This window comes from Scatophagus argus, chromosome 3, assembly GCF_020382885.2.
Source record: "Scatophagus argus isolate fScaArg1 chromosome 3, fScaArg1.pri, whole genome shotgun sequence".
Classification (NCBI taxonomy): Eukaryota; Metazoa; Chordata; class Actinopteri; family Scatophagidae; genus Scatophagus; species Scatophagus argus.
Genome location: NC_058495.1, coordinates 7,631,944 through 7,655,751, shown reverse-complemented (window position 1 = coordinate 7,655,751; position 23,808 = coordinate 7,631,944). Strand labels below are relative to the sequence as shown.

General features: G+C 38.4%; 1 protein-coding gene across 1 annotated transcript in view; it reads left to right on the top strand.

The window, feature by feature from the left end:
• LOC124056079 (cadherin-22) overlaps positions 1-23,808 on the top strand; it is a 71,626-nt gene that overhangs the window by 26,611 nt on the left and 21,207 nt on the right. The window contains exons 4-8 of the mRNA XM_046383177.1: positions 1,846-2,013; positions 4,210-4,391; positions 5,336-5,592; positions 8,898-9,034; positions 17,832-17,953. Coding sequence (XP_046239133.1) covers positions 1,846-2,013; positions 4,210-4,391; positions 5,336-5,592; positions 8,898-9,034; positions 17,832-17,953 — 866 coding nt within the window. The remainder of the gene's footprint in view (positions 1-1,845; positions 2,014-4,209; positions 4,392-5,335; positions 5,593-8,897; positions 9,035-17,831; positions 17,954-23,808) is intronic.

Here is a 23,808-nt window from a genome sequence, read left to right as displayed (position 1 = left end):
TGTTACATGTTGATGATTGGCTTTTTGGTCTGTACAAACACTGAGCCAATTATATTCTTTTCTGCTTTCAAAGCTACAATACAACCCACAAAGAACACAAATACAAAAAACAGCCCCTGTTCTGCACATGGATTCAATTGTTGAAAGTGTAGATGAAGAGAGGTGTGACTGGTCTGGTCTGGTTTTGGCCGTCTCATAGGTGATTGTTCCATGTGCTAGCTATATTTGTTGACAGGGCTTATTACACTGTAAGACTGCAGTAGCACCCATGAAAACGAGAGTGCAGCAAAACGCACAGATCATCAGTCACTGCGGTACTCACACAGCAAAAGAGAAAATGACACTGACAGGTGCGAAAGGCATGCTGACGCCTTTGCCTGGCAAAATTACTTCTTTTCAATTATCATGGTAGCCATGAGTTTCATAGGTACAGCGGAACTATATGTGTATGTCCACATAAGGTGAAAACAGAGATGCAACTGATGGGAGTAAAAATAAAAATAATTAGAAAAGCCCCATTTAATTTGTATTAATGTAATACTTTAGCATGTTGAGGCACTATTTCACAGTTGGTGTATACAGCCCTGTTACTAGATTAAACTAGTTAATATTAAAGCTATGTGATATGCATTAGAACAGACACCTCAGAGACTGACTGTATTCATAAATACAGACCATTTAGTCTTGTTTACATATAGTCTCTACAAGGATGTTGGAGCAGTCATGTGTACTAGCTGTAGTTTGGGGCTTTTCTTTTGACAGTCCTGATTTAGATGCATCTTCCCTGACCTTTGGTGGATGAAGAAGAAGCATGTAATCTGCTTGCCTTCTTAACTCTGCTACTGCATGTACTGCATTTTGGCTACTCAGAGAACATAGCCCAGAGCTAAATGTGACTGGAATCATTGAGTTGCATATCCAACACAATGCAAACCTTTGGGACTGAGACAACACATGAAGCCCAGGAAATGCATCTATAGATTCTGATGTTGAAAATCCCAAGGGGTAAAGTGGAATTATATTACTACTGCACAGTAAAACAACCAGCTATTAAAGCGGCTGTTGCTGGGCCAACTCGGAAGAGATGTGCCAAGCAGGACCATGTGCTAGAGAATGTCATATGCTCTCACCCCAACGATGACAATACATTATAGTTGAGAAATCTCATCTAACGTAACACTTTTACGCCACATAACTCCTTTTGCATTGGTCAGGCTGGTTCCATTTGGTCATAGTAAGCTGACCAGATGCGTTGTCAATGGTCTGTCACTTTTACATTTTATAATAGTATTTTAAATTGGAAGCCTAGCAAGGTTTGCAACAGAATAAGCACTCTTGAGTAAATGAGGCCACTGAATTTCTCTTTGAGCCTTCTAACTCGCTACATTTTATCGTTTTCTCTGTGTCCCTTACTTGTTCTTTGGAAATCCACTTCTCGGGTTAGATTGCAGTCCTACCCACCATAGAAGAGTTGTAATGCTGTTCAGGGTGACTGAAGCATGCTTTCATTCTGTCCCTATATATTATTCATTTTAATACAGCTAAGCCACAAAATGGTGTATGTGTAGAAGCACAAATATGACACAATCTTTTTCATCCAGCCAGACTGAGGAGGTGAAATTTAATGTGTTGCACTTGTGTCTCCACGATACAGTGCTTAGCAGAAGTTGATACTCAAACTGAGAGGGTAAATACAGTTGGTTATTGCATAACTGGAAGCCTCTCCATTGGCCTCACATACTACTCCTACTCCTCTCCACTCTCTTCCTCTCTCTCTCTCTCTCTCTCTCTCTCTCTCCATCCATCTGTCTTTCTCCTTCCATCTCTCCATCCCTTGATCATTAGGGGTCATCATGACAGCAGTGGCGGATTTGGACCGTGAGACACAGGACCGTTACGAGTTGGTCGTCAAGGCAACAGACATGGCAGGACAAATGGGCGGTCTCTCTGGCTCCACCACAGTGACCATAGTGATCACAGACGTTAATGACAACCCGCCGCGCTTCCCACAGAGTGAGTGCCCCCCGCACATTATCTTACTTTAGACAGAAAAAAGATGTGGTAACACACAGGAGGAGAGGGAGAAAATGGCAGAGAGAAGGGAATGAGAGTTTAAAAGATAAAAGTGAGAATTAAGAGGAGGAGATCAGATAATGGGGAAAGTGAAGGCTGTGACAGAAACACTGGGAAGAAGGTAACAGACACACATTATAGTTGGAAACCTGCAGGCACAAGTAAGCAATGACAGCATCAGCAACCATAATGAATGGGCTTCATGTAGTCTACAAAAACAGCCTAACTTCATTTTATTGGCCTATCAAACCTTCAACCCAGAACAAAGTAGTCTATCAAATATGGAGAACTGATGCGTTCCACCGCACGTTTGATCATTCTTTTTAAGCGAGGCTCAAGAGAGGACTGAATCAATACGGCTGATTGTTCCCTCATTGTAATCTTATGGATTTATGATGGTGAGGTGGTTTTGGGGCTAAATGGTTTTCAGTGCACGTGTGTGCAACAAATAAAGTTAAAACATTCAGCTGAAAATGCAATCTGTTTCACGCCACCACACACACATTTAATTCAGTTGAAAGATGCGGGCGGCTTTCTTTGAGGGAAACAGCTAAAGAGTCTGGTTTATTTTCTGACATATTGCATCCAAAGAAGTAGAGCTGCAACAATTAGTTGATTAATTCATTAGTCAGTCAAAAGAAGATTAATCATGAATTAGTCTGATAATCACTTAATCACCTCAGTCATTTTTCATGCAAAAAATGTCAAACATTTGCTGGTTCAAACTTCTTAAATTTTAGTATTTGCTACTTTTTTTTTGTCTTTCATGATAGGAAATCAGAAGTCTTTGGACAACTACTGGACAAAAGAAGCAGTTTGAATATATTATTTTGAGCTCTGGGAAATTAGAATGAGTAGTTTTTACATCTTACAGATGAAATGATTAAGCAATTATTTGTGAAAATAATCAGCAGATTAATTGATAATCAAAATAATCATTAGTGGCAGCCATAAACAGAAGTACATGTGCTAAGGCTTCACTCCTTTTCAGTGATGTATTTCACCAGCGCCTAATGTGGTGTTCTTCCCAATCACAGACTCATTAACATATTAATATGCTATTCCTTACTGAATAATAATTAGGTTTATACATGAAATAGTTCTTCCCCTTCTTGCTTTCATTTGAGCATTTTTTCTTTTTTTCCGTCCTCTTTTTGGAGATAAACTACAAGACTATTACTTTTGTTACAGCTGGAAGAACACCATCTGACAGTCTGGTTGATTGTATTCGATATGTATCCACACACCTTTGATTATTTCTGTATAAAACCTTTTTTTTCATCTCAGGAAATCATATTTACCCAGTCAGAGGGATAAACCCTACAGAACTGTAGTATCTCCACTCCATGGTATGGATTGTAGATAGGAAAGTAGCTTCATAAATAAGATGCAAAGGAAGATGACATGCTGTATATGTAAGGACTTTGATGATTTCCCTGTTGGGAACAGTAAAGTTTTTTCCCCTTACTTTTATCAGTTGATCTTGTTCATAATGAACTCTGGAACATCTTACAGACATTTTCTTGCATACTGTTCTGACATTTAAAATGCTGTATGGCTTCAGATTTAGGATTGAACACTTTCAATAGGCAAGTAGGAGTAATACCTACTGTTAATCTCACGCAATTTTTTGTTCAGCTGGACAAAATTGTTGTGTATGGACAAAAGATAAATTACTTTATATATTCACTTTTGTCTGAATGAAATGATGACACTGACAATAATCATGTGAAGTCTATTTGTTGCTGTTCTTTCATTATAATCCCATTCCAATTTTGTTTTTCCATTACCCGTCCCTTCCTCTCTTCACCCTCTTTATCTTTGTTACTCTCTCATCTCTTCCCCCTCCCATTTTTCTGTTTCTGCTCCCTATCCATCTCTTCTACCAATAACCTCCCCTCTCACCCTCCTTTTTCTACCTGCGGCTTTCCATCTATTTCTCCTCATCATTCTTCTACTGGTTTGTTTTTCCTCTTCATCTCCCTTTTAACATTGTCCCTCGTCCCTTTTCTATCGAGGGGTTGTTGTTACACTGTTGTTTGTTACTTCATCCCTCTGTTGCTTTGCTAAACCTAACTGCCCTTGTTTCATGCTTCCATATGATTTCCACCACCGGCCACCAACTCCGTACACCAGAGATGTACCAGTTTTCAGTGTCAGAGGGAGCGGCTGTGGGGACTCCAGTTGGACGAGTCATTGCCACAGATGCTGACATGGGAGAGAACACAGACATGAGCTATCTGATCAAAGAAGGAGGGGAGCTCTTCAGAGTCACTACTGATGTTGAGACACAAGAAGCTGTTGTCTCCATTAAGAAGGTACAGTAGCTTAAAATATATAAAATGTAAAATTTTAAAGAAAAAAAAGAAAGTCGCATTCTACATGTGCTACAGTTTTATGTAAATTCCTATGATAAGTAAAAATTAAGAGATGTACTAGAAAATGGAGACTCGGAATGGCTACTACTACCTTTTTTTTTTGTAAATTAAGAAAGATAAGATTAAAGAATGATGCAATTAATTTGGTAATGTTAAGATTGCAGCTTGCAGCAAAATATTTCTAGTCAGTAAGATGATCACCTCTTAAACTCTGTCAGATAAACTCAAAGTGGCCTGAGGAGACGGACAAAGAGAGATGATTGCTCTTTGACAATCGGTGATCAGTAGCTGCTCACTGAGGTTTGACAGGTGACTGTCGGTGCAGCATCAGTTCCAAATTTGAAATGTTTTTCCACTTTGCACTCTGCGATAAAACAGAAAACAAATGCAGAATGCCAGCATTAGTATATTTTCATTCATTCTTCAAATGTGACACATGCTGCTGTGAATGGGGCCTGATGAAAGAATGAACATGGGACATTCAGGCAGCAACACTTATTTGGTTCATTGGACTGTCAACAGTGTGGCAGTCTTCATCATTCTGGCTACCAGTGGTGATGAACTGGTTAGCTGGTGCTGCAGACACAGGAATAACACAAAAGAAAGCAACAACTTCAACAAGAATGAATTCATGTACAATGATGTATTGGGTCAGTGCTGCTACTGATGGCTGCAATCAAGACTGCAACAGGCTATCATATTCACAAGCATTGTTGCAATATAATTCATGGCCAACAGCGTCAGCATGGAGTAGATAGATAGATAGATACATAGATAGATACTTTATTGATTCTGAGGGAAATTCAGTATGAGTATGACATCACTTTAAATGGCTTTTTGTGGAATTAATTAGTTCCTGAAACAGAATCTTGCTTTTCTTTCAGTTACTGGACTTTGAGAGCAAGCGCACACACAATGTTGTGGTGGAGGCAGTAAATAAGCATGTTGATCCTCGCTTTGTGGACCTGGGTTCTTTTCGAGACCAGACCATTGTTCGAGTCAGTGTGTCAGACATAGATGAGCCACCCATCTTTCAACCAGCGGAGGGTGCAATCATGGAAGTCCAAGAGGATGCCAAAGTAGGAGCACTGGTTGGCATTGTTACTGCCAGGGATCCAGATGTGAAGAATAAACCCGTCAGGTATGGCAATTCATCCAACTTGCTGTATATGGTAAAATGTACATTATCAGAGAGAAAAAAAAAAACAACTTTATGGTTAACTTCCTAACTAGATGACTGTCACAAGTGCATGATTGCAAACCCTGATTGACATATACTGTCTATATAGGTAACATAGGAAAATGTATACCTATATTTAATATAAAGGATTGTGTGGGCTGATTGAAAAAGAAAATGGTTTCTGACCAAGTAGTTCTGTAGTTGTGTTGGTGTGCATCTGTGTGTTGAAATAATACTGAATTTGTTAATGAAAATGATTTGGCTGTGTTATAAATGTGGCATGTGTGCACATGGCATATATGAAGTACATGAAAATAGGGGTGGGTGACACATGGTTTTAGATTGTGATCAGTTTTGAAGGAGTATACTGTTTTGTAGAGGTTACAAAACAGTATCCTCTTACTTTTGTTTCCAAACTTCTTATAACTTCACAAGTAAACTAACAGATCCATACTACGTCAACATACTAACAGAGCGATGCAGTCCACTAGGCAGCTATGCTGATTGGACAAATTACTTTGCTTTTCTTGGGTGACATATTTTAAATGTGAGTCATAGCTGACAGCATGGCAGATGAGGAACTTGTGCCAAAAAACAATCTTTAATGCAATATTGTATTTTAATGATGCAACTGTCAAATTTTTTCACATTTTTTCTTGTTTCAAAACAGAAAAAAGATTGCAGGTTGGATTGTAGTTAGGTCATGATATTATTGGCCGAATCACCCATACATGAATATGCAAAGACAAAAAGACAGTATGATGGCTTTTACTGTCCATACGAATAATGCCTTTTACATGACACTGAGTTTATGTAGCTTGAATTGGACACTGCAGCACTGCAATATGGGCAGCCATTCCCCAAGCCCATTGTGCATATTACTTTCCAACTATAATTTTATATTATGATAAAATATCTACAAGGAAAACATGGAATTGTTAAGAACTATACTTACAGCAAATAGATACATTGGTATAACTGCCTTAAAAGCAAAATCTTTTTTTTTTTTTTTTTTTTTAAACAATTGCTCATGAAGATGGAGAGAGGGTCCAATAAACGGTAAACAGTGGCACTACAATGGATGAATCTGCCCTGTATGTCTCTTTTCTCTCTGTGATCACTGTGTGTGATAAAAACAATATCATCTGGTGATCTTCTGTACCAAGGTCTGTGGCTTATATGTTCTCAGAAGAGCAATTGCAGTGTGAGAGGGGAATGTAGATAAGGGCTAAGACAGTCTCACTGACAGAGTATACACTGACACGCGCGGTGCCTGTGCAAATTACCTCGATTAAAAATGCATGAGCCTCAGAGTTCCAGGTGTAATAAAGTGCAACACAATGGCAGCCCTGCCGTTCACTAGTGTCTTGGCAGCCTGGAGCTGAATGTGTGTGATATGTGTGCAAGCATATATATGTGTGTGTGGTTATGTTCATATAAGTGAATGAGAGTGAATGAGTGAAAGTGAGAGGGAGAGGTTGGCCAGGAGAGACCTACTGGGCAAAGTTAGTGAGCTCATGGCCTCTGGGTTCACACAACACATCCTCTTTGAGCTTTACATAATCTTGCAGCCTGAGTGAGTGAAGGTAAAACGTGCATTCACTGTGGATTTGATCAGCAAGAACATGTTTAATTGGTGAAAGATTAATTATGCCTCAACAAAACAAGCTGTTAAAGTAACCTCCCCTTATGTAACAACTAAAACCAAGGAGGTGTAACAAGCATTCAGTTGGATAGCTGGGAGAAAGTTTTGTTGCATGAGTCATAAGATGCTCTAATAGATGTAATAAAAAAACATAAAAACATTAAAAAAAATGTTGTCTAGTTCAAAGGGCATAAATAGTTCTCTGCTTACGTGATAGAGATGTGTTTAGCAGCCAACTTTGTTTTTTGATGTAGACCAGTTGTGTTTGAAGGAAAGTGTTTTGTTTTGTTTTTTTTTTGTTTTTTTTTTGTGAGACTGAAAATGGATTATAAAGACACTAAAAACATGGTGATGATGCCCCCCAACCTCCATCCCACATAAAACTGACATACCTTGGAAACCAATGGTTCAGTTTTTATTTTCTTTTAAACAATAATCACAGTAGGCTTGTAGGGAGGCAGAGATGGACAATGACAAGAGGTGTATTGTTTATTTAGAATGTCACAATGTCAAATTTAAATCCAATTTCTAAAAAAAGAAGAAAGAAAAGAAAGAAAATGAGCACAATTTCGGATTCGGCAAAGGCGAGAGGGACATGTTTAAACTATAGACAAACATCAATGGAAGGTGTAAGTCTAATCACCATCCAAAATGTCAAATGTAGGGGAGCAGAACACTGATAGATGCATGTAAATACACATAGACACACATATGGGATGACTGTGTGTTTACTATACTGAACTGAACAGTACTGGAGATACTGAAGTATTCAACTGTAGTATCTCAAGCACTGATCAATTCCCACCATGGTATCATTTTAGATGCAAGGTTTGATTTTCAATTGGCAAAATCTCATGTAAAACTTAGGTTATCTTAATGTTATCAGTCCAAATCTACTTCAGCTTTAATGACATCTGATGCACGACTTTAACTGAATCTAATACAAATGCAAATGTAATTCTACACCCACACTATTTAATAAATCACTGGACAATCAGAAACCTGTTTAATACATTTGCTGTTCTCAGTTTAGCATCGGGGTCTCTTGGCATTATAGTTTATATCTACAACATGTGACCATCATTCTCATATGACCTCTGAGAATGCTAGCTGCCATGTTTGCCTGGTTTACGTGGGCATAAGTAAGTCAGCCATCATTCCCCTCTCGCTTCTTTCTCTCTCTATCTCTCTCTCTTTTTTTCTCTCTCTCTTTCTCTCCCTCCCTCTGTGTGTGTGTGTGTGTGTGTGGTAGAGGAGGAGGACTTACAACCTTTCAGCAGATATTTGTTGACTCACCAATCTTAGAGCTCCAAGTACCCCTAAAGAAGGAATGATGCATTTGTGGGGTTTTTTTCTTGAGTGCACAATGAAAAATTAATGTTTATTTTCTTACTCTGAAGAGCTTAAGAAAGACTGAATATGCAGTTAGGGGACACAGTGCTATTAGGGTCACAGGACCTGGGACAAGCTTGCAGTACATGCCTTAAAAATCTTGGTCCTGCTCCCTTCTGTATAAGATAATATTATTCTGTGAAGCTCAAAGTCAACTCTCCAAGTCCTTAGTAATTTCTTAAGAAATAAAAATACAAGTACCTCAATTAAATCACTTCTGTTTTTCCAGGTTTTCCATCGACCGGACCACAGACCAGGACATGATCTTCCATATTGACCCTGATTCGGGTGCCATCACACTTGGCAAAATTTTGGACAGAGAGACTGCTGGCTGGCACAACATCACTGTAAAGGCTGTAGAAGCAGGTATATAGCTTTCCATTCCAAATTGAACACATCACCTACAAGAACTTCATAGTGCTTGGGAGATATTATTTCTTAGCTAGTGACTTTTTTCATCTTGCTAGAATTCTTGAAAGTTACCAGACCTAGTTTGTGAAATCCACTTCATCAAGTATACTGTAGGTACAAACAGATCGAACGTGAGCAAAGGTTTGTTTTCACTATGTGCAAGCCTTGTAGATGGTAACATGCAAACAAAGCCTGAAGATACAAAACAGCAATGAAATGAACAAATACTTGAAATTCACAGAATCTGTCACAATTACAGTTGATGTAGCGTCCGTGAACTCCACCTTTTCATATTACTGGAACAACTAAGGAAACAATAATAAAATGTGGCTCTTTCCCTAAAGGAGAGCACTTGCATTTGTTTAAACAATTTCAGAGGCAACAAAGTTAAAATTACCCTGATGGTTGGCAAGCTTTGTCTACCCCCAGTGCCTGATGGAAACTATACAAGTTGAATTTGCTGTCCAACATTTGCTGACTCCCACCAGGGGTTATAAGGGGTGACAGACAACCTCACACTGCTGTGCGTCATTAGCTACCAAAGCTTTTGGCACATTTTCAGCAGCAGAGTGTTGTGGCTTTTAGCTTTGAGAAAGACAAGGGAAGTAATGTACTGTGGTAGAACAATGCTTAAATGGACCTAAGAGTTTGTTGTCAACAAAATGTTTCATCTGAGAACAAGAAAGTGTCATGGGATGAAAATGAATTAATAACTCACAACAATGCTGACATCAGTAACTCACCACTGCTAACATTTGCAGTGTGCTACATTTAATGAAATAAGTTGTTTTACATACATGCAGAAGGTATTGATTCTTGTTTGACTTGTGAATGAAAATAAGCATTTTACATATAACTGGTCTTAATTGAAAATATCAAACCATAGTTAACAAATGCAAATGTAATGCAAACATATGTTTTACATGATTAGATTACATGATTATAGATTTATTCATTGCCTAGAGCTTGTTACACTTGTCAATCAAGTTGGCAGTGATAGCAGTTTTTAGCCCTTCGTTTTGAATTTTGGACTATCGTTTTTTTTACTGTTGAATGACAAATATCAAACATTTTTATTGTAAATACTTTAGCTTCTTAAGCAAAACAGCCGGTCAACTGGAGACCTGCACCAAGTTTGTTTTCATAAGGTCATAAGGTTCAGTGCACTGTCATCTTTCTGATACCAGGGTAAAAATACAGTCATCATTTTATCACTTGTCTTAGAGTTGACAAACACACCACTGAAAAATGAAAGAAGAGCTCACTTTTTTTTTCATCTCATTGGGTCCTTTAGTCATTGCAAAGAAAATGAAGAATGTAATAACTTTGGGGAGCTGGAAAGTTATTACTATACCATTAGAAGTAAACTTGAGAAAGGAGGTGGCCTGGTATTCCCCACTTTTTCAATCTCATACAGATGAAGTGATTTTGGGATTGTGGTGAAAGCAGAGGAGATTGCATTTTCCATATAACTTGTATCTGCCATGGCAAACAAGAAGGAACAAGACAACAATCCACATAAACAAAGGTGATTTTAAAATGTTTTCATATTCGTTCCTCTCTCATGGCCTCAGACTGTGATTACTCCAATAATCAATACAGCCAAAACCGAAAACTAAGCAGTCTCACCCATCACAAACATTCAGACAAAATTAGACTAGAGTCTTTTTTTCCAAGCTGTAATTCCCAGAGCAATTTGTGCGCTTTTGTGCTCTGCCTTTTTGTGCTTGGCATTATGTCATAGGCACATTTTAATGTTAATTGAACATTTAAAACCACCCTAACCCCTCCAATATCAGACATAAACACATGCCTGCACTTGATAGATAAAGGCTCTCACATTGCTTTCTAAGGAAACATCCGGACAGACAGAGTCAGTGGTCAACACCATAAGAATTCCCATCCAGAATGTCTCTTTATCGCCTGTTAGTTCAGGGTGTCCTGAGAGCTGTAGATGCACAGACAAAAGGAAGAAAAATAAATAAAAGGGAAGGCATAGATAGAAAATAAAGGCCACAAGAGAGATGGGAATAGACAGGGGTGGGACTTGTGAAGTGGCTAGCTGGAGTGTTTTAAGAACATTCAATTTTCCATAATGATTTTGTTCTTCTGTTTTAGGTAGGTCCCCCTGCTCATTAAGGCTGCTGTGCCACAAGGTCAACTTGTCTGAGGACCTTGTTAAATCGAGAGTTTTGTGGCACAACCCTTAATTATTCCCACAGTCCATTTCTTACCTTTGAACTATCATATTTCCACTGTATCAGTATTGGACAAGTGACAACAGCTTTCTCACATACCCAGAGTCTGTGCCCTAAGATTAACCCCGGCTACAAAACTGCAAGAAACACACTAAATGTCAATTACTTCACATGTGTCTTTGGACTGGGTAAATATGCTTCAGTTCAAGTGCAGCAAGCAGACTGCACTGTGATGATATGCCACCAATCAAACACAAACACACACACACACAGAGCATGTCTTCAAGTTCACCTGATTAACGGTAGCAACTGCTAGCATCTCTTCCTGCAGACACTTACACTGTAACAGAGGAAACAACCTCTCATCTGTATAGTACTTGTCTCCTTTCCAGAGAACACAGAACCCCCTGAGTACAGGAGGAGTGTTAAACTGCACTGTCACCAGCCAGTGCATTCGTACATCCTGACAGTCTTCTCCATAGAAACATACTGCGCTAAGTTAGAGTGACATATAATTTTCGAGAACTGATAGCAAGTATGATATAACCTTGCAAAACTGCTTTTTTACTCAGACAGGTAGGTGAAAAAAAGGCATCACCCTGAGGGTAAAAAGATACCGAAGTAGCTGAAAAGTCTTTATCTCTTGCACTGTTGCAGTGAAGACACATTTTCTACATCATCACTTTTCTCACTTGCTGTCTGGCAAACAAATGCATACCGTTTGATTTTTATGGCATGTGAACGTTATTCCCTCCGACTCCAAATGAATCACAGACTTGTTGCAACGTTGTGAAGGGAGATAAGTGTCTTTGTTCAATCAAAGTGGGAAAATGCCAAAGAACAATGCATCTAAAGAGCAAAGAGAAAAGAGAAAAAGAAAAGCCAGTCTTTTCAGAGTGCAATAACGGGTTCACATTAAACTAGGAGACAAAATGAGATAAAATTTGGTGAGAGAGAACAGAACATGAGGTGCTATTATGCACCATAAATGGTTTAAAGTGCATTGCTTGGGTGCATGTTGTGGATGGTAATGCTGCAAAAAGCACATCTGTGGGGAGACATAATAATGTGTAATTAGAGATCAGAGGTTGTGACCTCACTGATGTTTACTGCTGGTTTGTCCTGTTATATAATCACTTATATATCCTTACTGTCAGTATAGTTGTGGAGGAGATCCTGAATACTTAAACAGTTTGTGTTTTGCTTTCCTGCATTTGGCAGATTGAGATAATTGATTTGTCAAATTCAATGCATAGTATATTGAGTGCTTGTGGGACTTTCTGGCACTCAAGGTCATAGAGTTTCTTTCTTGCACTGTATTAGTCCCAGGATAATGTAAAGATGAATGGTTACACAGACATGCCACTGTCATCAGGGTTATTGTTTGTTGGGTATAGATGTGATTTATGGAGGACTAGTCTTCATTTGCATGAATATAAAGCAGTCCCTTTGTTTGGTCACCTATCATCTGTTCCTTGAAGTTTCAGAGTGATTTGATGCATCCACCACCGGAGTGCAGCAGGTTCACAATCAAATTATTGCGCTGATTACCATTGCTACTTATCGGGAACTCTCTGGACATGTGATTGGGTGGGTGGCGGGTGGATGAAAATCTTCATGGGGACTTGGATGAGTTCAGAGCCAATCTGCGCATCAGTTATGAGCGCAGTGATAGATGAAGGTTAGCAGTGAAGGTCTTGTATTAGACACACATGCTGTTCCTCAAACAAAGTGAAGAGGTAATTCTCTCTTTCTTCTGTCCAAAACTATGCATAAGACACGGATTGACTGGTGAAACAGGTTCTAAAACTGGCCACTGGTGATTTTACAAGCTGGGATGTTGGAAGGCCAGTTTACATCCCTGCAACGTTTCTCTGCAGTAAATCTTAGAATCTTTGGTCTGAACTGGGCTCAACTTGTCTCACAGTTACAGGTGATATTTCAGTTGGCAGTTGTTGGTATCTACCAAGCATGTCAAAGTCTACATTAATATTTAGTTGGTTTTTATTAAAGCTGGACTGATTTGTATTTCATATTATATTCCCATACCCCAGTTACCTATAATAAAACAGAACAGTGAACCTTTTATAATGTTAATATGCAGGGAATGCCTCAAACAGCAGGCAGTAGAAAATGAAAAACAGTGTACAATTCTGGAGGGTTGTTAAATATCATCACGGGAAAGTGTATGAAGAGTTGTAAAAACTCTGAGTACACCTCCTTGCCAAGACCAAAAAAGGACCACATCAACCGTATGTTGAGTCCATTCACAGTTTTCAGGCACCAGTAGAGGTGTGTTGGCAGGGACATTATGCAGTCATGATGGCTGCCAGTTTATTTGTCTGTTTTCAAACAAATAGGGAATTTTGAAGATTTCGGACTGGCAGCATTAATGACCAAACAGACTTTGAGTACGTTGTGACATGTGTCCTGACATCAGGACACAACAAGACAAATAACTCATGACTTAGCCAGACTGTGTCACTACCTAAGAAGAAAAGTGAGGAGATTAATAGTGATTCTGTGGTGCAAAAAAAAAAAAAAAAAAAAAAAAAATTGCTAAAATGTTTCAAAACTTAATTTCAGATTCTGAATTTTTTCCCCATAAACAGCTAATGTCAGTGCTGATATATTTATTTTTTCACACAGTCATGTGTGTTTGGATATTTATGAGTCATAAAATAGTGTGTGTGTGTCGTATTTCTCATTTAAAATGACCTCTGAGCATGTCTCTGGGACAGTTTAATTGGTTTCTAGGTTGATCTACTTCTTATCCCACAAGCTGTCACTGTGTTGTGTATGATGGTGTATGTTAACATGAGTAAAATTGAAACCACCGTGTTTGTGCTCGGTTGGTGTTTAGATGGAGTCCTTTGGGGATTTTTGTATTTGTTTGGTGTTATAGGATTAGTAAGATTGTTGTTTACATTCATTTTATCCATTTTTTTTGTCATGGAATTGAATGAAAACGTTGCCATAGTGCTGAGAAAACCTATGCATTTAGGAGCAGTTTTGATTCCCCTGGGTGTGTATTTAATCTTGATAGTGGTGAAAAATATTTTTAATGTGCTGGCTGAATATTGTCATGGAAATTGGTGGCTGTCACCGCACGTTGGAATCAACACCTGAATCTGTTCACAATGTGAAAATGTTTGCCTTTGAGAACAGGGTTTTGGGGAATGTATTAATACATTTTTGTGAATATTTCAATTATTTAGTATGTTTTAGGAACCTTGAAATGTTTTGTTTTGTTTGTTTACATGGGGGGGGGGCATTTACAATGGTTCTGAAACATACAGTAACTTAAGCTGTAATAAAGAGATTTTAGTTTAACACTGGTGAGACTGTAATATTGGAACTAAGCAACTGAAGAAAAATGGCCACAGTACATTACAGCGTCTGTGCCTATGGGCCCAGCTGGCTCAGTAAAGAGACTGGAAACAGACACTGTTGAATTCCTCCTTACAAAGTGGCATTTCAAACCAAAAGTTTTCCTTCAGCAATTAAGATGAACCATTTGGTCACAAGGACTATGAAACTTCTGACACACACCCACACAGGCACATGCAGGCATGTACATGTGAAAAAAGACATGCACACATTCTTGCATCCTCAGTCTGTCTTCCCTGAAGTTATGTCACTATAATTCAGTGCCTAAGAGATCTACTATACACTCATTCTGAAACATTCGCAACAGCTGGTGAGTGCCTCACAGATGCAGAACATGCCAATAATCTGTTGAAATCCTTTTATTCTTCTTCCCTATCTGCAGACAGATTTAGAACAGCACCACTTGGTCCAGATGAATGAACCTGTCTTACTGAATAACTCTTTTTTTTTCCCCCCATGGAGGGAGTTTGGGGTGGATAGAGGCGGGGAAGTTTCACATTGTTTCATCTGTTCTCAATTCTGGGAATTGAAATGTAAAATGTGTAACATCTGATGATTGCTGGTTTTCATTCTGGCACAGCAGGGACAGCAGCATAATGTGAAGACAAAATTAGAAGAAGACGAGACAAGATATCTAGCACTGGTGGAGCTCTCTCTGCGTTTATGTTCTTGCTGCTCTGGCAAAAAGCAGTCAATTAAAACCCTGCATTGATGTGAGGATTATGCTATTAGTTGAGACCAGCATTCTCATTTGCAGCTGTGCCACTGTTGGGCAGAACTGTGTAGTGAGATAGAGAGCTTGAGAATTTGTCTGCAAAAGTCTGTTGATAATTGGTTTTCCTGACTATCTATTGGTAGAAACCAGTTTGTCTTTTTCTTCTATCAGGCCTTTGGCTCACCTCTTTGCAAGCTATCAGCTATTTCTGTCATATGTTCTGACAAAGTGCTTCTGAGTTCACCCATTGGTTGCTTTTGTACAGTTTGTGTGGGGAAGAAACATTACAGTCACAGCGACTGAAATGTTACAACAGTATTGTATAGCATTGGTCAATGTCCTGTGCATGATATTTCATGTACTTTATAAAGGACATATATAGGAAATCCTTTTGTTGTTTTTGTGGTTTAGTTAAATGTCAAAAGCTTTGAAGTGCAATTGCTTAGTTGCATATGTCTCATATGACACTCAGGCAAGTATTGTGTCCACAGTTTGCCAATGAAGTTACTGCAGCATTACACTTAGGCTAGGAATGTTCCCAATGGCCAGTCCGCATGTGATCCCATGATACTCTACACACTACACATGTCTTTCATTTTGCCTTTACTAAAAGACCCCTAGGAGCAGAAACTGTGTTATAAGTCTGTAATGTTTATAAGAACCAAAAATCTTTATCCAGGCTATTTGATTGTATGTTACCTGAAAAATTTCTACGAGAAAGCTGACCTTCGATCTTTCCATCATTTTATTCTATTTCTTTTATATTATATCACATTTTTGAGGAAATTTTGCCATTAATGGTATGTGAATTTTTTGACCACCAAATTTTAACCAGGCCATCTAAGTGGACCTGACAAGTCTGACAAGAAATTTAAAAAATTCTATCAAGATGTAAGATAGCATGTTCACAAGAATGTGATGGAGGGACGGATACAGGGACAGATGGACAGACAGATTGCTTGATTTAGTTTTTATGTATACATGCATCAGTAATTTCACAATTACTTTTAACAGTAAGTTCTCTTAATCGCACTTATTTTCTCAAGTTTTCAAGACAAGGATCTGTGTGTTTTTACACCACTGGGTTATTGTCAGTAACTGCATGTTACATTTTCTGCCGAGTGCATGAACTGCATAATGACAGCTGTTTATAATGACTTGTTTATAAGATATGTACTCTAATTATCCAGGATACCCAGACTAACACAGGAAGCATCCAGATCACTCATTTAACACTGAAAGAATGCTCTCTCTCTCTCTCTCTTTCAGTTTTTATTTCTGTCTCACACTCACCTCTCAGACACACACACACATTAGAGGCCTCTGGCTCCCCTCTGTACTGTACATAGTGTTTTATGAGTAAAATGGAAACTCCATAAGACATTATCATATGATTAAGAGTGGGGCTTAAGATTCAAGGAGAACTCATGATAATTTAAAAAGGGTTTTGATTGTACTAATTACATAATTTTCTCCACTCCCACGTTTACATTCTGGCCCATTAAGAAAAATGTCTTGAGAGTGCATTGTGATGTTCTTTGTGTTTTATCTGACTGAAAAGTATGTAAGAAACAAAATTACAATACTACATTTGCAATTTTGTCAAGAACGTTTATTTTTGTCATTATCATCATGCAGAGGTGTACCGTTTGCACACTATTAAACAGCTAAATACTGTGGTGTGATTATCAGATAGTGAGGACCTAGAGACAAAAATGGAATCTTTGCTACCATTTTCATGTCACTCACTGGTGCCAGAAAGTGTTATTCAGGTAATGGGTGCAATTTGCAGAGGCATTAGATTAAAACCCTTTAGCACTTAGCACAATGCCAAACCACCTGTCTGCTTCCTTGTGGAAAATTGCATTCATTTGAGTCTGAGTTTTGTCTTGCTCATACTGAAGACACACAAGAAGGGCATTAAGAATCTTGCCCAACCTCGTCTACCCTAACCTCATATGGGAAAATAAGCATATTGGCAGTTTGTCAGTATCATCTGAAGTCCTCTGTCAATGTCCACACTGGGTCTGTTCGGCCAAAGGACTTTTTTGTGGTCACTTGCATTTTGGCAGTGCTCACAGCCCAGTACAATCTCTGCAATTATGTACACGAGCGAAGAAAACTGAAATATAGGTTTTGGGTAGCAGTAAAGTGCAAGCAGAAAGTGGCCGGAATAATATGCCTACTGTCAGCTTGTTTCAACACACTAAACCATTCGTTTGTCAGGCACTGTTTTGATGTGTGACAGTCTTACACAAACGTCATCCAGCCACTTTACTCACCATGACTTATTTCACACTATTTCACACACACACCAGTCATTTAATTTTTTCTTTTGCAAATACAGCTAAAATGCCATGAAAAGACATATTTTCTGCAGCTCTTTATACTGTTAATTATTTGTGTAGCCAGATGTCTTTCATATATTGTCTATCCATCTCTCCTGTAGATAACCACACCATGGCATCACACTCAGCAGTGAGCATTCGAATTCTGGATGTAAATGACAATCCTCCTGAGTTGGCTACACCATATGAAGCCTCGATATGTGAAGATGCTAAACCAGGCCAGGTACGTTTTTATTGTGTATATTTATAAAGTCAAAATGAGTCAGTACTATTTTATGATTTTGGTTCGCTTAGAAAAAAGTGAAATGTTATTTGAACGTTGTCCAATTCAAGCATTGATCCTCCTCTTCGTTAGTGTTTATGATAGCTAAGGCAGGGCACCTGAAAACAGTTTGCCAAAGCATTAACAGAAAAAAAAAAAAACAGAACAAAAAACCAATACCACAAAGAAACATATTACCAGTGGATAATTCACTCTGAAAGGCAGCACCATAATAACAGCCACAATATTGGCCACAGCACATTTATTAGTGTACAAAACTCACAGCTAATGTGAAGCTGAAGTGTACTCAGCCCTGGGTAGTATATTTAAGGAACAGCTCATGACAGGCCGTGATATATTGTAATTATATCACAGCTAAATTCCAACTGTTTTTATTAATATGTTCATAAAGCATTAAGTATTATTCTTACAAAGAAATAGGTCCTCCTGGCTGCCAGCACATAGTGAAAAACAGTTGCTATGCAACGTACCAGTTCAGTCCTATCACTGCAGTCAACCCAACCTCATAACCTGTGCTATCCATCAATCAATGAATTTCATTTGTCACATGCAATCAGGTAATAAAACTTAGGTTTAGTACAGCCACTGGGTTAAAACACAGTGAGACTGTGGCTCAACGCTGTCCATGGTGCTGAACTGGACGATGGCTAAGACTCTAACAGCTGAGAGGCGTCTGAACAGTCTCATTTCCATATGTCTTCAGAGGGATATTTAACAGGATTCACAACAATAACACTAGACAGAACTGTGGAAAAATAACCACATTCATTTGGGATTTTAATTTTGCTGACACTTTTTTAAATTCTTAACATCTGAATTTATTGCAAATGAATTTGTTTATGTAATATTATTTCTTTGAAAATTAATTTATGTTTGGTTAATTGGTAACTCTAGATTGTCCATAAGTTTGAATGTGAGGGTGAATGGTTGTTTGTCTGTCAGCCCTGAACTGATGATCTGCCCAAGGTGTACCCTGCCTCTCACCCATCCCCAGCTGGGAAAGGCTGGAGCCTCCCTGTGACCCTGAAGAAGATAATAGTTAATGCATTAATTTAAACAAAATGAGCATTTGTTTATTGTATTATTTGTGTGCAAATGAATTAAAAAAATAGATAACAAGCTTTTGGAATTTGGGGCCTATTTGGACATGTCGTCAGCACCATCCAATTTTTTTTTTAATCACTGATTGATTTTAGCATTTGGCAATTTATTTACATTAATTTCTATGTTGCTTTTGTTGTGTAAATACTGTAAAACTGCTCAGCATCAGTAGGTAGACTTTGAAAACTGCTTGTAGGTTTTTCATTTTCTTTTTTGCTTAGTCTAACTCTGCATGTCGTCTTTTAGGTTCAACAACAGGGGATTTTTCTCCTGCAGATATACACTGGTCAGCTCAGCCATAGTTAGGCCACCACAGAGGTTAAAGTTGATCTCCATCATTTCCAGCTTTTAGCACTCGTAAAAGATGAAATTGTTGAATGTACTTGTAAATGTTTTACTATGTTGCCTGGGTAGCAAGCAAGCCAGAGCTACTTAAATGCTGATGTGGAAATGCCAAAAACAGCAATTCCTCAAATGGCCATTTGAAGCTGGCTCAAAAAGCAAGTCAATCCCCTAAAGACCCCTAAAGATATTAAAATCCCAAACTTTACAGCAGAAAAAACATGTTTGCAGCCTTGCACAAAAAAAACAATTTTGGTCTCTAGCTAATCTCTCTATTCATGACAACTGTCCATGGGGTACATTTTATATAGTTTACTTGTTTAAATAACATAAAGTCATAGTGAAAGTCTTCACACATACTATACACATGACAGTTATATAAGCATAAATATTTCATTGGCTGCTGTATGCCTAACACATATGTTTAGAGATGCGAGGTACATATAAGTCACCATATACTGCAGACTCTTACTTTATTAGACTGCATTCAGCAGGCATTAAAACTTGTTTTAAAAATGTTTGAACATCAATAACAATAAATCTCAATAAAATAATAAAATTCTGAATTAAACAGCTGATGATGGAGGTATCTAATGAATGAGATGTCCTGCTTTCTTCTCATACCTGCTGAGAGCTGCACATAGGCTGTATAATAAATAGTGGACAGGGCCACCATGAGAGCACAACCTAAAGAATAACCTGTTTTATAGCCTTTTTCTCTAAATGGTTCCATCATTTACAAAAGTCGGGTCATTTTCTCATAACTTTACAAACACCTGCACTTCTTTCCCTTTCAACTGTAATGCTCATGTTCACTACTGAACTAACATAGTAGAGCATTTACAGCTATGTATGTGAACACATTTTACTCGTGTGTGCTAAGGTTTCTCAGTGGTCTATATGTAAGGTTTCATCAGTTTTTATAAGAGCTTTATGTAAAAGCATTTCACTTAAATACATGAGGTTTTCAGTATTCAGTAAACTATGTGTGTGACAGAGGAGCATTTCAGCTTTGTAAATAAGTGCATTTTACTAGTGCGCATAAATGTTTTTCAGTAGTTTTCTCTTCATTCATGTATGCATATGTTTAATGCTTCAGTAGTTTTAGTTGTGTATACAAAAGCATTTCGGTATAGTTTGTGAATGACTTTGGTTTTGTCTGTGAGAGTGAAATTGCATGCATGATATTTCTGAATAATGTCCCAAACGCCTCTCATATTATCTTAAGCGAGTCACTCAGTCAGGCAGAATATAAGCAGTTATTGTTAAACAAAAGAAGTGTGTGGATCAATGTCAGTGAAGGTGCCTGATACTGAGAACCAGGAGCTTTTGTTCTACGATCTCATTTGATTTAGACTAAATCAATGAGTCACAGATAGCTGCATGGTCCCCAGCTTGTCTTTAAATTAGAAGCCTGTATGGTTATTTTAAAAAAGTGAACCATAAGAGACCACAAAAGCAAAACAGCCATTCTGGGTTATTTGGCATAATACAAGAGATTCATCTACAATAACACACAGTATGCAAATAGATGACAATGTGTAACAAGTCTGAAGAGAGGTTGAAGATCAGGAGAAAACTTCAAGTTGAAATTGTGATATCTGTGCCACTGCACAAAGCAAACTGTTGTTGTGTGTTTAGAGTGGAAATTCATTCACGACCTTGGGAACAGATGCATTACCTGTAATAGAACACTGCAAAATCAAGGTTAACAGGCCAGCTTTTTCCAGATCTTTCAACCTGAACATATGACATTCTTCAGTAAATGGAAGTTGCTTAGCTGTCATTACATGATCACAGTGGTTCGTATATCCCTCCTATGACACCTGAAAAAGTTACACTTGCTGAAGAATGCCCAAGGAGAGTCTAATGTCCCAGAAAAAACCAGAAGCTAACCTTGACTTCAGATCTGTAGTGATTTTGTTCTTCCACTTATTTCATACTTATTCATTTACCAGAATGTAAGTTGTCCTTCAATTACTTGCCTTATTATTGACATAATTCCAGTTTGAATCATTTTTCGAGTTGCACCCTGCTATGTAATATTTCGTAGACTATTATTTTGTAGATTCCAATATTGGATTTGTACACTGTGGTTGTAAATAGAATAGATCTGGGGAATTCCATTTCCATTTATTGCATTCCAAGGAACAAGCTCTACATGACATGACATCTATCATCAATTCTTCACATTGCTACAGGAGACACATTGCACAGGGAGACATGTACAGTGTACGCGCTTGAGCAGCCAGCGTGGATTAACATAAATTCCTAAATGATAAACAGGTGACAAAATTTAATTCTAGCACAGAAAACTCAAGTGAATTTTATGTGCATCGTTACCCAACACCAATCAAACAGCAGGAGTCTTGTTTGAACAATCAAGACGAAAGGCAATTCCAGTCCAACAGGAGGCCAGCTTTTTCAATGATCACCAATAAAAATGGACAAAGTCATTAGGGTGTTTTATTCTTGTTCCATAGTCAACAGGCCCTGGGCTGAGCTAGACCCAATTATCATGTGCAGAGCAAAAGAATAATTAAAAAAAGCAAGACTTTAAAGTGGGGCCTCCGTGCTGGAAGCTGCATTTACATGTGTAATGAGGCTCAGCCCCCCCCCACTTGATCCACAGACTCTTAACCGCTTACAGCCCCCCTGTGCCTCTGCAACCCCGCCCGCCTGAGCCTTTTTAGAACACCGTCTGGTCTGATCTCCCTCACTCCCACCTCACCTCCTTTCCTATCTGCGTGAGCTCCCGTTAACCTTCAGCTCCTAATCACACAGAGATGATTAGTCCTCCAGCAAAAAGATCATTGCGAGCTTCTAGCATTGTAAAATAATATTTTTTATTGCTCTCATTACGGAGAAATACATTGCAAAAAAATTTCACACCATAATCATGAACCAAAGAATCAACAATACTATCTATCTATCTATCTATCTATCTATGTATCTATTTATCTATCTCCTGTTATAATGGTCTACTGGGACAAGCAAATAACAGGAGCATTTGACCATATTTGTTCATTTTCATGCATTTCTTTCTTCTCGATTTTTGTACCTCAGTTTATATAGAGGGCCTTTTTGTGTGTTATTTTTGGGAGCTCTCTTGGAATTGACTGCTGAGATTGAATGAAAATGTGTTAGCCTTGGGTCAAAGGCTCTCTAACGCTCATTTTCAACCTCGGGGGTAACCACTGGGGGGCAGGGGGAAACAGTTTTCTCTTATTTTCAGAATATTGTAAAAAAAATAGGTTTCCACTAGTTGTTGTCAAGCACTACGCCTTTACCTTTGAAAAAATAGAGTGAGTAGGAAAATGTGTTGGTTTCAGAGGTCCACTGAATCTATGCTGGTGTGAAGAGCTGTTGTTTATAGCATTGTTTCCCCAGATTAATGGCATAGACAGAGCCTTTCTGTTGTTGGTCACCCAACTCACAGAGAGATGTGAATGAGTAAATCAATTTACTAATAAATTGCTCATACAGCATACAATACTGCTTCACTAAACGGAGGCTAATAAAAGTTTAACTAATAGCAGGATAAACAAGGGAGAACCAAAAGATAGCTTTACAATTAGACATCAGCTTAATGCTGCTGAATTTCTCACAGTGCTCTAAGAAAATCAGTTATGATGGCACGCTGCCCTCTTCTAAAACCCTTTGCTCTTTTTGGAGTTGTCTGGCAACTGTCCTATCAGAGCAATTTGTCCATATGTGATATAAATCCTAGTACTAGAAGAAGAAGAATCAGCTTTATTGACAGTATATATATTTTTACATACACACACTGAATTCGTCTTCTGCATTTGACCCATCCTTAATTGAACCGGTGACCCTCCGATCACAAGCTGCTTCTCCAACCTCTAGGCCACAGCTACCCCCTAGCAAACTGTACAAAAGTCTTGTACAGATCTGATCCATGTTCACAGGGTGTCTGCTTAGAGTAAAACTAGTAACTGTCAGGAAATGTCTCATTGATCTATACAGTAGTAGGGACAGAGCTCATGATGAAGACTGCAGAATGTGCACTTACCTTACACAATACCAGTTCAAATGTCAAAACTGGGGGTTCTACTGAAGCACAGGATTGTTACCTGGCATGCACTTTGATGTTTTCTGCTTCACAGGATGCACTTATTTATTCTGTAAAATAAGCTGCCACAGGAGGAGTCCAGAGATCAGCTGACAGATGTTTATGTGTAAATGAATGTTGGAATGTTGGACAGGGTAAAAGCTCATGCAAATAGGCATAATTAAGTCCATCCATTTCTTTTTTCTGGAGTAGATGTCAAACCCTAGTGAGCTGCCCCTCTTTTCTTTATGCATATGCCTCCAGACCCAGAGAATGTGCC